We start from the raw sequence: 17,208 nt of genomic DNA on the forward strand, positions 1-17,208 counted from the left end.
AGTATTTTATGTAACTGGTGTTCTAAGGAACATGTTTGGGGAATAATGCCTTGGGTGAGTGAGGAGACTATTTAGCAGTGGCCACTCACTTTACGAAAGATTCACAGTCACTGACCATATAGTCTGGTTGCCTAATGGTAGATGCTTCTTATGGCTGTCCCTCAAGAGATTGTTGGCAGTCCCTGTGGCCTCTTTGTAAAAGTTCCCATATCTGGCTGGTGAGGCTGCAGTAGTATGGTGGGGGAGACTGGCCAAGCAGGCCATCCTGGAGGACAGTGTGTTTGTGTTCTGATGTTTGTGGCTACAGTGCTCTGGTTTCAGGCATCCTGGAACTTCCATGATGTTGCATTTTTTCTGAATTCTGAAAGGGGATATACAATCTGCATGTTCAAAGGTGAAATGAGGGACAGTTGACAGGGCTGTTTTATCTGGATGAGTAGGTTGTACAATGCATGTCTCTAGGGGTGGAATTTACATAGTGGAGATGGTAGATCCAATTTTCTTGTAATAGAGTGTCCTGTTCTCAGAACACCAGTATTTTGTGACAATTTTCCAGCAGGTGGCATAAAATGTCTTGAGGAAGGGGCACCTTTTTCTAGTTCTCACAAAGGTGACATATGGTAAAGAGGTGGCCCTGAGTGGGAGGGAGAAGCCATCATCAACTCTTGGAATGTGAGATCTGAAAGGCCTCTGAGAGAGTATTGGTCCATCTCTGGAATTGTTAGGACTTTTGCTTACAAATAATAGAAACCCAATTCCAACTGGCTAACACCAACAGGAAACTAATAATCAGAATGCAAGAACAGGAATGCAGCTGGGGCTCAGGAACATGCTGAATCCAGGTACTCTGACATGGTCAGGACTTACAACTCTCTCTTTACCTGCTTTTTTCCCTTAGTCCAAAACATGGTGGGTAGACAACTCCTGGGTGTCACATGTTGGAAGTTCAGCAGTCAGCAGAGACTGACCTCCTCTATGCTCCAGCGTTAAAATCTCAAAGACCTAGGATTTGATAGCACAACAGGGTGACTATAGTAAAAAATAATTTAATTGTACATTTAAATTAACTAAAAGATTATAATTGGATTGTTTGTAAAACAAAGGATAAACACTTGAGATGATTGATACCCCATTTACCCTGATGTGATTATTACGTGTTGCATGCCAGTATCAAAATATCTCATGTACCCCATGAATATGTGTGTACTATGTACCCACAAAAATTAAATATAACAAGTTAAAAAAACCCGCCCCATTACAGGAGAGGTCCAAATGAAAACATTTCTTTGAGTTTAACTGGCCACAGGTCCAATGGTTTCCTATCCACCACACAGTGGGTAAACAGCTCAAGGGCGGGCTGCCCGCCAGCATAAACCTTTGAGTGGCAAACACTACCAGGGTGGCCATGGAAAATGCCCTCTTGCTGACCATAATTGTACAGAATGTGTGTAAATAAAAGCTAAAAGGAAAAAGAAAGAAAATTCTTTAGCTCTTCCAGAAGAGGCAAACGGAGAAATGAAGAAATATAAAGAGATAGGCACTACATAAATACTAAGTACTATAAATAGGGCATTTCCCAACCCACTAAATATTTTGATATTTTCCAGGGATGGAGCCAGAGATGTTCTGGAAGGATAAAGGAGACTGCATGAGTAATTGGGGTGGGGTAGCAGAGAGTTTGCCAATCCCTACCTCACTGGGTTTTAGTTATGTTTCAGTTAATCTGCCTCCTCATTTATGAGGCAGGTATTGTTAGCTCCACTTTTCAGATGAGGATACTGAGATTCAATAAGGTTATTACTCAAACTTACGGGAAAGCCAAGATTTCACAATATTTCAACCCAACTCGAGTTTGTCTAATACCAGTGCGTACCAATGGTATTATTAATCCAGACTGGGCGATGAATTAAAAACTCTGACGTGACGTTTCTGCGGGTTTCTGGAACAAGCCTGGATCACCTGGGGACGGGGTGAAATTGGCGTTGCCCTCCTTGCAGTAATAGCTGCTATTGTTTTGCAGCAGTTATTATGGATCAGATACTGTGCTGGGTCTATGATCTCATTTAGTCCTTACGACAATCCTGTGAGGTTGGCATTACTATGATCTCTATTTTACAGGTTAGGAAACTGAGCCTTAAATAAACTACTGGCTTTTCCTGAGTATTCTGTGAATAAATTCCTATTACTGAAATACTTAAAAGGGTTAGATTAATAAATTAACAAAGCCTTCTTCGGAGCAACTGTGCTGAAATTCCGTACGCGTGACGTTCCCACCCTCTGCCACTCGGTGACGTCACGATCAAGCCCACCACTGCGTTCCCAGCCAAGCTCTACCGCCGCTATCTCGCGAGAGCCGTAGTTTCTTCCATTCTGTTTTGGACATGCGCGGGGCGTAAGGCGCTTTGGCGACAGTGGTTTGATGGTTTTGTGTCAGTCTTCCTACAGCTGAGCTTCCACAAGACACTTTTTCCCTTTCAGCCACCCCAGATCTCGCGAGACTTGCTATTCTGCGCCCCCTCCCACCTTGCGCTTGCGCAGATCTTCAAAGTAGAAGGTCGCGCTTGGAGGAAGTGGCGGCTTTGAGTCCCGTAGCCCGAGCGCCGTTACTACTTCTCTGAAGCTTCTCTCGGCTGCTTGCCGAGACACCCTGCCGCCAAGATGCCTCGAATTATGATCAAGGGGGGCGTATGGAGGAATACCGAGGTAAGTCTCCTTTTCCCGCCGTCCGCTGCCCTCCGCTCCCTCTAGCAGCTTGTGCGCACGCGCGCGGAGGTCGGGGAGGCGACGAGGAGACCCTGTGGGGTCTGCGTGTAGGGCAGCCCGGGGGCTGACCCTCGGGGCCCTTTCCGTGTGTCCGGCTCCGTGTTGTGCGAGCGCCAGTAGGACAGGGACCGTGATGTCACCACCTGGCTACTCAGCTCTAAGCTCACTTGTTAGGCCCTGAGTGAACATTTATTGACTTGAATACGCCCCCTCTCACCGCCCCCCCGCCCCTGGAGGAACTCAGAGTTCCAACTCAGCCAGAGTTGGTCCCCCGGGGCACCACCCACTCTTAGTCCGGGCACCACGACTCTGTGTGATACTCAGAAATAAAGAAGTTGTCGTGGCCACAACTTTGTTTCTTCATTGACTTCCTTGCAGAGGGGAAGCAGTTTGAGTGCCAGGTTCAGAGAGCCCGTTTATGCTGGCATCTCTCTGGTTATCTGTTATCAGGGCATAACCTGTCTGCCATCCCGACAGATCCCAAGGTCTGTCTCTTTCTGTCACTGCCTTTGCCTAGATAGAAGCCAGAAAGGAAAAACTGCCTAGGATAGTCTCTGCTTCGTAGTGGATAGTGCCACTGGTGAGCCAAAGGGCAGTAGAGTGGGAGTCAAATAGAAATTAGATTTTAGTGCATTTTGTGTTCAGAGTATACCGAATTTATCAGTTTCTGGAGCACATCATATCTTTTCATGCTCTGTGTCTTTTTTTCGTTACATTTTATGGCTTCTTTTTTTTTTTTTTTTTACATCTTTTGCCTTTCTAGCGCTTGACATCTTTCTGATCATCCTTCAAACCTAGTTTGGAAACACTTCTTGGAATCTCTGTAAGAATTAGTTGCACCCCCGGTATTCTCATGGTACCTTGTTCTTCCGTTTGTTAGAACTTGCTTTGTCTTTTTGTAAGCATCACATCCTCTGTGTGGTACTGGGTAAGTTTCTTAACTTCTGAAAGCCTCAGTTTTCTACTGTTTCTAAATTGGGATAATGATACTTACCTCTCTCGAGGATTACACGAGTTAATACGTTTGGAATATTTAGATCAGAGTAGGGCACATAGTAGCCTCTGAGTAAGTGCTAGTTGCTCTTTCACCTCACCAGACAGCATTGCGAGAGGATCAGGTGTTGGTATCCCTAGAACCTAGGACAGTAACCAACATGAAGTAGGTTGCTCGACAGGTGTTTGCAGAATGAATCAAGTAGAGTAGGTATCTGCTGTAGCTATGTAATTGAAAATGTGTTTAAGTGTAGTTGTACTGCAACCGAGTTACAAAAAAGACAATGAAAACTGCCTCAGCTTCCACCAAGGGAACCAGACTGTTTAAATTGGAGAAGAGATGACTTCTGAGGGAGAGACAGATATAAAATCAAGTAACAGTAGGATTCCTATGCAGTGGTCAAAGCTCTGCAGTCTTTTTAAAAAGTATCTTTGATCATGGGAGATGTAGAGGATGGAGTGGGGTGTCTCAAGAGGCATGTACCTCAAATCCAATGTGGGGAAAAAAAGCCTAGAAGTAAAATCGCCTAAATGCATGCATCTATGGCTCCATTAACTTTCTTGTCTTTGGCTTGGCTTGCCAGGCTACCTTGAGGTTGGTGCATTCCACATGGCGATGGGTGCCCTGGTGAAATGGTATCTAGAGACGGGGGGAAATTGGAAGGAAAGCTGACTGGTGGGGTTGGGGTAGAAATATGTAATTCTTAGGTTAGACCTGAGTTGTGGGTTCTTGGGTCATAGTTGGGGTTAAGGGGCTGGAGGGGAAATGCCATGTATAAACTTGAGACAGGAGGCTTGGATTGGAGAATATATTCACCAGAGTCCCAACTTGCTTCTTGAGGCCTGGATATGTCCTGTTTGATAAGACCTTTCCCTAAGACCTGTTTCAAGGTAGAAGTTCAGGAAGTGTTTTTTGAGTGAGTGTGTAAATGAATGAGTTATACCTTTTTGTTGTTGTTGTGTTTTTCAGTTATCCTTTTTGAAGAGAAGGACAGCCACACGTTGAAGAATACTTTTTCTTAATCTTTGTCATAAAGTAGGGTTTCTCAGATTGGGCTGTTGCCACTCCCAGTTTATTGGAGAGTGTGGTGTAAGGGTGGGTAGCTGTCTTTCTAAGGGATTTCTTCTTAATTTTTAATTCTTGGTTTCTGTGATTACAGTTAATGAGGTTTTCATCCTTAGTCTTTTAACCTAGGGGTGTGTATGTGCATGTTATGTGTCTCTTTCTCCAACAGCCCTATCAGAGTTAATTTAAATTTTGTCTTTTCCCACTTGGAGTTTTGTGACTGAATGTACTCTTTGGCATTTTTTTTTAGGATGAAATTCTGAAAGCAGCGGTAATGAAATATGGGAAAAACCAGTGGTCTAGGATTGCCTCATTGCTGCATAGAAAATCAGCAAAGCAGTGCAAAGCCAGATGGTATGTATCAGTTTAATAAGTGGAAAACAGAAAAGGAGCTTAATTATGATGATGGAAAATGTCAGCTCTGTGAACCTTATCAAAGAAAGCAGACATTGTAATATAACAAGGCATGGAGTGGGAGATGGAAGTTGGGTTTTTGACTTAGCTGTCACTTGCTTCCTGTGTGATCTTAGGCAAGCCATTTTTCTATCCCTCTCCCCTGCCCTTGTTTTCTCCCAATTAGGGATAATAATACTTGGTCCTGACTGATAGAGATGTGAGTTGTCATCTAAATGGGTTAATGTATTTGAGAGTGCTTTGTGAAGCATACAAAGTCTACTTTCAGGGACAGATGAGCCCCAGCTTGTAAATTAATTGTGTTCTAAAAGTGCATAAGTTAGCTGTTTTAGAACTTACTTTCTCAAAAAAAAAAATGATAAATAATGGCTAATTTTCTAAGTAAGCTTACAGTAGTTGAGTTTCCTTATAATACAGCTGAAATGTTATATATTTTATAGTTAATATGTTATATATATTAAACATTTAATATGTTATATATTATATATAAAACATATTTAATATGTTATATATTATATATAAAAAACATATTTAATATGTTATATATATTAAAACATATAAGTCAGCTCTGAACCTGTGGTGTCACCTCTTTTTTATTTTTAATTTTTGAGACGGAGTCTCGCTCTGTCGCCCAGGCTGGAGTGCAGTGGCGTGATCTCGGCTCACTGCAAGCTTCGCCTCCCAGGTTCACACCATTCTCCTGCCATAGCCTCCCGAGTAGCTGGGACTACAGGCTCCTGCCACCATTCCCGGCTAATTTTTTGTATTTTTAGTAGAGACGGAGTTTCGCCGTGTTAGCCAGGATGGTCTCGATCTCCTGACCTCGTGATCCATCCACCTCGGCCTCCCAAAGTGCTGGGATTACAGGCGTGAGCCACCGCGCTCGGCTGGTGTCACTTCTTAAATCATAGGGTAGTGGACACGTGAAGCTATTTAGGGTGTTCTTGGCATGAGTTATTTAGCACCATCCCCAACTCATGTGGCATTAGGAAAATACTTTGGATTGTATAAGAATGACCTAATTTTCTAGACACCTGGTTAGGGGAAAGGATCAGAATGTAGAAATTGGCCAGGCATGGTGGCTCACATCTGTAAGCCTAGCACTTCGGGAGGCCAAGGCTGGTATCACCTGAGGTCAGGAGTTTGAGACCAGACTGGCCAACATGGTGAAAACCCCGTCTCTTCTAAAAGTACAAAAATTAGCCAGGCGTGGTGGCTACTTGGGAGGCTGAGGTGGGGGGATCGGTTGAACCCAGGAGGTGGAGGTTGCAGTGAGCTGAGATGGTGCCACTGCACTCCAGCCTGGGCGACAGAGCGAGGCTTTTTGAATGTAGAAATTGGCTGTTAAGAGGAAGATGATTTTTAGGCTGAAGAAATGGTTCTGATTTCTGTTTGTCTTAGTGGTACCAGTTCCTGCTCTCATATTTGGTAGGACTTAAGTCCTGTTTGCCTGCCTGTCATCCAGCTAAGTAGACTGGATGGAAAAGGTGGGCTGGGTGGGGAATTAGGAAAGACAGAGGGGATGTCATAGTAGTTTTACTTAAATTTTAAAACATATCAAATGAAAGGATACGGTGAATTTAGTCAGTGTAAGTCAAATGCTTAAAGAAATAAGCCATGGTGTGAGGATCAGAGCATGAGAAAATAGTATGAAAACTGGAAACACTGTAAGAAGCGTGAGTTTGTATTGTCTTCCAAATATTTCAAAATTTCTAGAAAAGTATAAATAAATAAAAACATGATAGTTGAGAAAGAAGGCATATGATCATGATTCAGTGAAGTAACGTTTTTTAACCATTACTAATTTTGCATAATTAAAATAAAATAGAATGTGATGAGATGGGGAATATTGACTGGGGTAAGTGTAACCACACAGCAAATATTCTGTTGTCAAAAAGAACAGTTTTTGTAATTGAAGGATGAGAGCACAAGTCAGTGTATCCATTGTGCAAATTGGATATTTATGCCAGGTAACTGATTAATATATAAAATGATCTATTTTTAATAGGTATGAATGGCTGGATCCAAGCATTAAGAAGACAGAATGGTCCAGAGAAGAAGAGGAAAAACTCTTGCACTTGGCCAAGTTGATGCCAACTCAGTGGAGGACCATTGCTCCAATCATTGGAAGAACAGCGGCCCAGTGCTTAGAACACTATGAATTTCTTCTGTAAGTGAGTCTTCAGAAAGAGCATAGAATATATGTATATGTTCTGAAAGAGGCTGAATAAACTTTGAGTATTTTCTGTCTTTAAACTTTTAATTATGGATGTGAGTAAACCCAAAGCTAAAGACATTGGATAATATTTTTCAAATCTCAGATGGTTGATCAAAATTATGCCTTCTGTCATATACGTCCTAAAATAATAATTTAAAAGAATTATACACGTCATGCATGTTCATCATAGAAAATCTGGGGAAAAAATAGTAAAAGAGCAAATAAAAGTCACCCATAATCACACTGCTAAGAATTAACTACTGGAACATTTTGGTTCTTTATTAATAGTTTTTTTTTTTTTAATTTGTATGGCCGTACTGCATTTGTGATTAGGATCTGTTTGGGTTCTATTTCAGAGTGATTGAAACCAGTCGCTGAAATTAGCAAATTTTAATATCATTTCTTTCAGATGAAGTGATAGTAAAAAGGCTTTATGTTGTTAAAGCCCATCCATTGGTTTTTTTGGGGGAAAAATATTGTCAGAACTTGAAAATCTGGTAATTTTAACTCTAAATGGTACTACAGTGTGACTAACTCCTATGGGCTTTTTTCTAGGGATAAAGCTGCCCAAAGAGACAATGAAGAGGAAACAACAGATGATCCACGAAAACTTAAACCTGGAGAGATAGATCCAAATCCAGAAACAAAACCAGCGCGGCCTGATCCAATTGATATGGATGAGGGTAAGTGTATGCTTTGAGGAATTTATTTCTTTGGTAACTGTAAACTCCTCGGGCCTCACTCTTTTAGTTCCTTTCTGAACTCCTCTACTTTAGAATCCCTTTTTTTTGGAGACAAGGTCTTGCTCTGTTACCCAAGGTGGAATGAAGTGGCACAATTATGGTTCACTGCGGTTTTGACCTCCTGGGCTTAAGCAATCCTCCCATCTCAGCCTCCTGAGTAGTTGGGACTACAGGTTTATGCTGCCTTACCTGGCTAATTTTTAAATTTTTTTGTAGAGATGGGGTCTCCCTGTGTTACCCAGGCTGGTCTCAAGCTCTTGGGCTTAAGCTGTCCTCCCTTTTCTGCCTCCCAAAGTGTTGAGATTATAGATGTGAACCACCATACCTGATCCCCAATTCTATCAGCAGTGTTCTTATTCTAAGTATCTTTCCAAATATGTCTAGTGTTTTCTGTTATAGAGTAGTTGCTTTTTCTGAACAGTGCCCCTTCATCTTCTGTTTCTTCAATTCAGTTAAATTAAGTTAATTAAGTGTTACTAGGTGTGGTGGTGTGTGCCTGTAGTGCTAGCTGCTAAGGAAGCTGAGGTGGGTCGATCTCTTTAGCCCAGGAGTTGGAGGCCAGTCTGGGCAACATAACCCCTTGAGCCCAGAAGTTGGAGGCCAGCCTGGGCAGCATAACGAGACCCTGTCTTTAAAATTGAGTAGTGTAATTCTACTGAGTAGATTTTTTAGAGGCTAGAGGTGAGCCCTTGAAGATCCTGTTTCTCATTCCTTTTCCATGGAGAGAGACATCAAGTCAGAATATTGGACCTCAGTCCTCCTATTAATTACTTATTTGACTATAGGCAAGTTATTTATTCTGTGTGAGAAGGCAACCTGTGAGACGGTGATGGAGACTTAACAGTGATTCTGGGAGGCATTGAATCAGGAATTCCACAATAGAAAGTATATGGTATCAACCTAAGTGTCCATTAATGGGTGAATGGATAAAGAAAATGTGGGCTGGGCCTGGTGGCTCACGCCTGTAATCCCAGCACTTTGGGAGGCTGAGGTGGGCAGATCACTTGAGCCCAGGAGTTCAAGACCAGCCTGGCCAACATGGTGAAACCCTGCCTCTATAAAAAAATACAAAAATTAGCCAGGTGTGGTGGCGCATGCCTGTAGATCCAGCTACTGGGGAGGCTGAGGTGGGAGAATCACTTGAGCCCGGGAGGCTGAGTTTGCCATGAGCCAAGATCAAGCACTGCACTCCAGCCTGGGCAACAGAGCAGGACCCTGTCTCAAAAAAAAAAAAAAAAAAAAAAAAAAAAAAAAAAAAAAAAAGTGTTTCACACACACACACACACACACACACACACACGAATACTATTTGGTCATAAAAAGCAATGGAATCATGTCATTTGCAGCAACATGAATGGCACTAGAAGTCATTATGTTCAGTGAAATAAGCCAGGCACAGAGAGACAAATACTGCGTATTCTTCCTCATATGTGGGAGCTAAAAGCATTGATCTCATGGAGTTAGAGAATAGAGTGATAGATGCCAGAGGCTGGGTATGGTGTGTGGGTGGGAGAGTGGGATTAAGAGAGGTTGGTTAATGGATACAAACATAGATGGGAAGAAATAAGTTATAATGTTTGATAGCAGAATAGGGTGACTATAGTTAGCAACAGTGTATTACATATTTCAAAGCAGCTGGAAGAGAGGTCTGAAATAAATACTCAAGGTGATGGATACCCCAGATTTCCTGACTTGATCATTACACATTCTATGCATGTAACAAACTCTCACATGTACCCTGTAAATATGTAAAGTATGTTGTATCAGTTAACAGAATCAGGAATTGGATTTTCAACCCGTGTGTGCCACCTGTTAGCTGTTTGACCTTAGACAAGTCATAAAATCTCTCTGAGCTTTGATTCTCTTTCTTCGAGATGGGGAATACTAATACCTGCTTTACCTTAGCAGGGTTGTTGTGAAGCACTCAGTGAATATTTGTTGAGTTTCTAAAATGTAAAGTTTGAACGTAGTGGTTCCCAAAGGCAGGCTGTGGCTAGGCTGGCTGCATCATTATCACAGGGGGAGCATTTAAAAATAGAAATATCAGGGCTTCTCCTGTATATACTGAGTCAGTACATCTGGGGTGGTGTGGGAAGCAAGGGAAGAGAAGTGATCTTGGAATCTGAGTATTTTACAAGTTCCCATGTGATTAGTTGGACAGCGTTGCATAGGAGTTGTTCTAAGGCATCAATAGTGGCATGTATTATTCCATTCTATAGAGCCATGAAAAATATATTGGATGAGAGAAATTGTTCTGAGGGGAAAAAAAAGTATCTAATGATAGCAGTTCTCTCATAGTTAAATAGTTTTTACCCTATTTCACAATTTGTGCTGTGCCAGTTAGTTGATGATAATGAAGGATACAATAATTGTAGCCACTGTTTAATGAATGCTTGTGGGATGCTTTACATATTTCATTTTACTTAGCTCTTCTCAAAATCCTTGTGAAATAAGAATTCTTATTCCAATTTTATAGGGAAACCATGCTTAGGGAGGGTAAGTAAGTGACTAAGGTCACATAGCTAGCAAGTGGTGGGCCTGGTTTTTAACCTAGGTTCTTTGACTTCAAAACTCAAGCTGTTTCCATTATGCTACACCATAAAATCAGTATTTTTATGTTTTTTTCTCATTTTGAGCAATAGAGTGTCTCTTACATACCTTGCTTCTAGAGTATGTAACAACTAAGAAAATACTTAGTTTTTCTTCTTTTAATTTTTGCAGATGAACTTGAGATGCTTTCTGAAGCCAGAGCCCGCTTGGCTAATACTCAGGGAAAGAAGGCCAAGAGGAAAGCAAGAGAGAAACAACTGGAAGAAGCAAGGTATGTGTGGATATAGGAATAAAAAGCAAAGTGTTTTTCTCACATAACAATCAACACAGAATACTTCTGTGACCAAATATGTGTTTTTTGTTTTTTTTTTTCCCTCCCCACCAGCAATCAGGCAATCAATTCTGAGTGGATAGCTGGGTGTCCTCTAATTCAGTTAATTCTAATACTGTTTACCTGGAGATAGCTCCAGATCTTACAGGTGGAGGACTTAGTCCCACAAGACTGAACCCCAGTTTTGATGCTGACCCTAAACCCCAGGTTATTTTGCTTGTGTTTCTGAGCAGCGAGCTGGGTTCCACCGCCCCTTCTTCGGGTTCCATTCATCTGCTAGAGGACTCACAGAACTCAGGGAAACACCCACATTTACAAAGGATATTTTAAAGGGTACAAATTAACAGCCCCATGAAGAGATACATAGGGTGAAGCCTGGAAGGGTCCTGAGTGCAAGTGCTTATGTCCCATTGAAGTTGGGATATGCCACCCTCCCAGCCAAGTGGGTGTGTTCTTGTTCACCTTTTTGGAAGCCCCCATGTATTTGGCTGCCCACAAGTTCTCCAGACTCTGTCCTTTTGGGTTTTTATGGAGGCTTCATTAAATAGGCAAGATTGATTACATCATTGGCCATTGCTTATCAACTCGACCTTCAGCCCTTCTCCCCTCCCCTGAGGTTGGGGGGTGTGGCTGAAAGTCCCAAGCCCTCTAATCCTGCCGTGGTCTTTCTGGTGACTGCCAGCTATCAGTCAACTCATTAACATGCAGAAAGACACTTATCACTTGGGAGAGTCCCAGGATTTTAGGAGTTACATTGTTGGAAATGGATGAAGACCAAATACGTTATTTCACAATGTGTGCTTGTCTCCATTCATAGTTCAATTATTAGGCTAGGCATCCTTAGGACCAATAAAACTGCATGATTTATTAATAACCCTGTTGGGTGAATAATAATTGGAATTGTCCAGTTCCTACTTCGCTGGTATTCTTTACCTTCTTTATTTCTCTGAAACTATCTTGTATTTTTTCCCCCTAACCATTTCAGAATATTTATAGACAACCATATTTAAAAAAAATTTAAGCTATGGCAGAAGTAATGCCCAGTTTATCCAGTATGTTGAGTGTGTTCTGTCGGCATATAAGAGCTTCATTTGTTGTAGCTATTTTGGAGTCAGATGACTGTAGGACACACAAGATTATGTGTCTTTTCTATGACTGCCAATTAGTTACTTTCCTTGATTGGTATTGGGAAGGCACTGGCTGTGAAACAGGAAACTTGGCTGAACAAAGAGGGAATTAATGAGCTTAGAACCAAATTTTAGGCCCTCATAGAAATCTTTATTTAAAAAGTAAATGAATATATATTACACATTGTCTTTCACAGAGGATTTTCTTCACTTTCCCCTTTTTCCCTTTTGGTTAATTAAGTCCATGATGGATATCAGTCCTAATAGTCCAGAAACCAAGATGATGTCACTAAAGGGCAAATCTGGACTGTGTAACAGCTTATTAGCTTCTGGGATTCAGGCCCTAGAATAACCACCCTATCCTGTACAGTGCCCCTTGTGGCCCCCAGGTTGGCCTGCTGGTTCTTCTTGACCTGATGACTAGCATTATGTTGTAATTAATGGCTTTGAAGTGCCAGATCCTGGGATGGAGGGTTTTTTAATGTCTGAGGATGCATGTTGGCAGAGCTGGCCAATTGCTAGCCTAGAATAGTTAGCTTATTTGGGGGTATTAGCTGCCTGGGACAGTAAACAGAAGCCAAGAGGAGGTACTAACTATTCCACCATTCTTGGCCACCTCTGTGTTTTGTATACTCTTTAGAGTTAAGTACTGTGAGTAAGGTTGGAAAAAAATCACTTTTCCATTTTTATCCATGGTTGTAGGGGACCAAATTTTTAGAGCCCTTTAACCGTGTGGATTGGGCCAGGGACACAGCAAATGCATATGTGAAAAATCTCCAAGTGTGGCTAGCATTGATTGCTTTAAATAAAATTTGCAGATTTTAATTTACCCTGTAATTTCTTGTAGGCATTCTTGTAGAGTCTACACATCTTTGTAAGTTATATTCTAACTGGCTGGATTGGCCTCTATGCAAAGTGCAGCGCAGGGCTATTTGCTTTTAAATGTTAAATTACAAATCTACCTTGTAACTTATAGCAGTTTTTTATTGATTATAAAAGTAACACATTTTTCCTTCAAGTATTGTTAATGTTCTCATTTTGGGACATAGGTAATATAATGCTATATGGCTTGGTTATATTCATTTAGCATTATTGTGTAAAGATTTTGTAATGTGGTTTGAAGTCCTTATTTCCATTATTTAAAGAATGAAATTACTTTAAAATTTGATATATATTTTTCTAAACTTTCCTCTCTCTCAACATAGATGTGCATTTATGTGTATATATGTACACTAACATTTATACAAAGTTGGATCATACTGTACTGTTTTAATGAGAAGTCAGCTGTAAATCTTACTGAGACTTCCTTGTAAGTGTTGAATCATTTTTGTCATACTGCTTTTAATTTTAATTTTAATTTTTTTTAAGAGAGGGTCTTTCTCTGTTGCCTAGGCTGTAGTGCAGAGTTCACTGCAGCCCTGCACACCTGGGCTCAAGCAGTCCTCTGCCTTAGCCCCTTGAGTAGCTGGTTCTACAGATGCATACCACCATTCCCACCTAATTAAAAAATTTTTTTTGTCGAGACGGAGTCTCGCTATGTTGGCTGGTCTTGAACTCCTGACCTCAAGCTATCCTCCTTTCTTGGCCTCCCAAAGTGCTGGGATTGCAGGTACGAGCCACTGTGACTGGCCTGTCTTACTGGTTTTAAATCTTCTCGTTTTTGGCTTTCAACATTTTTAATATGATGTGTCTGTTTGTAGATTTCTTTTTGTTTATCTTACTTGGAGTTCATTGAGCTTACGGGATATGTAGATTAATGTTTTTCAGTAAATTTTTCAAAATTTCAGCCATTATATATCTTCAAATATTTAATTCTGCTCCTTTCACTTCTCTCCTTTTGGTACCCCTGTTATGCTTATGTTGGTGGATTTAATAGTGCCACATATTTCTCTGAGGCTCTATTGATGTTTCTTCATTCTTTTTCTCTGTTTAGATTGCGTAATTGTTACTGCTCTGTTTTAAAGTTTGTTAATTCTTCTGCCAGTTAACATCTACTGTTGAGCCTCTCTAGTGAAGTTTACATTTCAGCTTTGTACTTTCTTTTGTTTTGTGTTTTGAGACGGAGTCTTGCTCTGTTGCCAGGCTGGAGTGCAGTGGCGCGATCTAGGTTCACTGCAAGCTCCACCTCCCGGGTTCACGCCATTTTCCTGCCTCAGCCTCCTGAGTAGCTGGGACTACAGGTGCCCACCACCACACCCGGCTAATTTTTTGTATTTTTAGTAGAGACGGGGTTTCACCATGTTGGCCAGGTTGGTCTCGATCTCTTGACCTCGTGATCTGCCCGCCTTGGCCTTCCAAAGTGCTGGGATTACAGTGTGAGCCACCACGCCTGGCTACTTTATTTTTTTTAAATTAAATAAATTTTTTTTTCATTTTTGTTATTCCATTCCTTTTCTAAGTTAGCTGATCAGCTTTGTGCTTTTCAATTTGAGGATTTCCATTTGGTTCTTTTTAAGCATTTCTGTCTCTTTACTGATATTCTCTATTTGATGCAACATTGTTATCATACCTTGCTTTACTTCTTGGTTTCCTTTTGTTCTTGGAACCTAATGGCTACTTTCAAGTTTGTTAATCTGACATCTGGTTGCACTCTCAGGCAGTTTCTGTTGCTTGCATTTTTTCTAGCATATGGGTCATTCTTTCCTGTTTCTTTGCATGTCTTATAATTTTTTGTTGGAAACTAGACATTTTAGATGATATTGTAGCAATTTTGGGTACTCCCCCAGCCTTCATTTATTATTTGCTTGTTTACTTGTTTGGCGACTGGTTTATTTTATTTTATGTTTTTGAGATGGAGTCTCGCTCTGTCACCCAGGCTGGAGTGCAGTGGCATGATCTCGGCTCACTGCAACTTCTACCTCCTGGGTTCAAGTAGTTCTCTTGCTTCAGCCTCCAGAGTAGCTGGGATTACAGGCACTCTCTACTGTGCCTGGCTAATTTTTGCATTTTTAATAGAGACAGGGTTTCCCCATGTTGGCCGGGCTGGTCTTGTGACCTCAGGTGATCCACCTGCCGTGGCCTCCCAAAGGCCTGGGATTACAGACATGAGCCAGCGTGTCTGAACAATTTTAGTCAATCTATTCTTCCCTTACCTCCTGTGAGAAATGTGAAGTATCTGATGTTGCTCCTCACAGGGTATGCTCACAGACACCCTGGGATGGCATGGTTTGGGCAGGGCTGTCTTTGACATTCCTTTCCCTGTTAAGTTTCACTGATTGCCAGCTGTTTGCTGTGTTGTTTTCAACAATGTCCTGGGGCATAAGTTGTACTACAAAGTGATCCAGTCAAATTTGGGCTCCTTTGAAGGGATGCTTCCTGATATCAGTGTTTGAGATTTATTCTCACCCCAGGAGGGCTCCTCCCAGCTTTTATTCCCTGTTTCTCTCTGGCAAACTAGTAGGCCTATAGATTTGGTATCTCCATTGAGTCTGTCAAGTTTTTTCCCAACTTGCCTTTTACCAGAACTTCCACTGTTTTTGATAGTACCCTTAGGCTAAAACTTCTCTACCCTCTGTTGCAATGAAGTCCTTTTGTTTGAGGAGAGATGTGGATCTCTCAGTTCTACGTCCTGCTTCTTCCCCAGGGCTCTGACAGGATATGTCTCCAAGTGACAGCCCTACTTTATTAGCTGAGTGTTTGGTGGGAAGTAGGGGATGGACAGCAGCCCAAGGTTTCCTTGGCTTGCCCTCCCCGTCCACCCCCAGTGTGGAACCCTCATCTCATAAGCCAGGGCAAAGGCTATCAGGGCTCCAGTATTCTCAGCAGCACTGTGTCCAAAGCTAGGACTTCTGTTTGGATGGAGGAAGGAAGCCCACTTTTCAGCCACTCTTAATGGAACTTTGCCACCAGAAATACTGATGTCCTAATCCTCCTGGAATGAAAGCCCTACTACTGGGAGCTGGAGGGGAGAAGGAGTCCTGGGTTCTTCGCTGCACTTGTGTGGAGTGGAGTCTCCATTTCTCTGAGCTGGGGGGAAGGAGGGAGTGGGTCTTGATTTAAATATTATATTCTTGTGTTTCTTACCGAGTTAAAGTAGATTTTCTTAATTTAATGTTTATATATTTGCTGTATCTGCTTCAGATCCTCTTCAGAGACTTTAATTGGTTATTTTTAAAATATATGTAATTTTCACCATTCTCCCTGGGTAGTGAGTTTATGGAGTTCCTCATGCTGTCATGCTGGAAGTTACTCATAGATACTGTTTTGTAACTTGTTTTCCGTCTTTCATATTGTGAATAGCTTTTCTTATCACGCAATCATTACAGTTATAGCAACGTAGGAAGATACAAAGAAAAAAAGTAAACATTAAATGGAATTCCACCCTCCAATGACTATCGTTATTAATATTTTGGTGGACATCCTTCATATCTCCTCAGGCATATATTCATTGATAGATATGCATAAAGTTCTTACGTGTTGCTCTGTAACATGTAAACTTTGTAACATTTTTTACACAGTGGTATGTCTTGGGCCTCTTTCCATGTCAGAGTAGATTTATAGCCTTTTAAAAATTTATGTAAATGTCTGTATAATATCTTATAAATTCATTTAATTTCTTACTGATGTTTAGATTGTATCCAGCTATCTACTATTATAAACAGTGCTTAGTGAACAGCTTTGTAATTAAGTCCTTGCTCATGGTGTAACTTACTTCCTTAGGCTAAAGGCTAAGGAGTGAAATTGCTGCTCAAAAAAATATGAAAATCTTTAGACTATGAATGTGTATTTCTAACTTCTCTTTGGGAAGAGATGCACCAATATACTTTTTCATTGCTAGTGCAGCAGACTGTCCATTTTTTGCAGCCTTGCCATTAAAACAAAACAAAAAACTGAATGGTATTAATTAGATATGCACAAATGGTACTTGTTAATTTAATTTGTGATTCTTTAATTGTTAAGTAAAACTTTTGTCATTTTAGTTACCTGCATTTTTTCTTTTGTGAATTGTTTCCTTTTACTCTTTTTACACCCTTTGAGTGCATTAAAAAAAAACAACTTTGCTT

General features: G+C 41.1%; 1 protein-coding gene across 2 annotated transcripts in view; it reads left to right on the top strand.

Annotated features, from left to right (window-relative positions):
- Nucleotides 1-17,208, top strand: part of CDC5L (cell division cycle 5 like) — a 65,261-nt gene continuing 48,053 nt past the window's right edge. For both annotated transcript variants that reach the window (XM_063666236.1, XM_054491239.2), the window contains exons 1-5: nt 1-2,703; nt 5,073-5,176; nt 7,245-7,406; nt 8,010-8,137; nt 10,919-11,018. In XM_063666236.1, the coding sequence (XP_063522306.1) occupies nt 2,659-2,703; nt 5,073-5,176; nt 7,245-7,406; nt 8,010-8,137; nt 10,919-11,018 (539 nt within the window). In that variant the 5' untranslated portion in view covers nt 1-2,658. The remainder of the gene's footprint in view (nt 2,704-5,072; nt 5,177-7,244; nt 7,407-8,009; nt 8,138-10,918; nt 11,019-17,208) is intronic.

This window comes from Pongo pygmaeus, chromosome 5 (assembly GCF_028885625.2).
Source record: "Pongo pygmaeus isolate AG05252 chromosome 5, NHGRI_mPonPyg2-v2.0_pri, whole genome shotgun sequence".
Classification (NCBI taxonomy): Eukaryota; Metazoa; Chordata; class Mammalia; order Primates; family Hominidae; genus Pongo; species Pongo pygmaeus.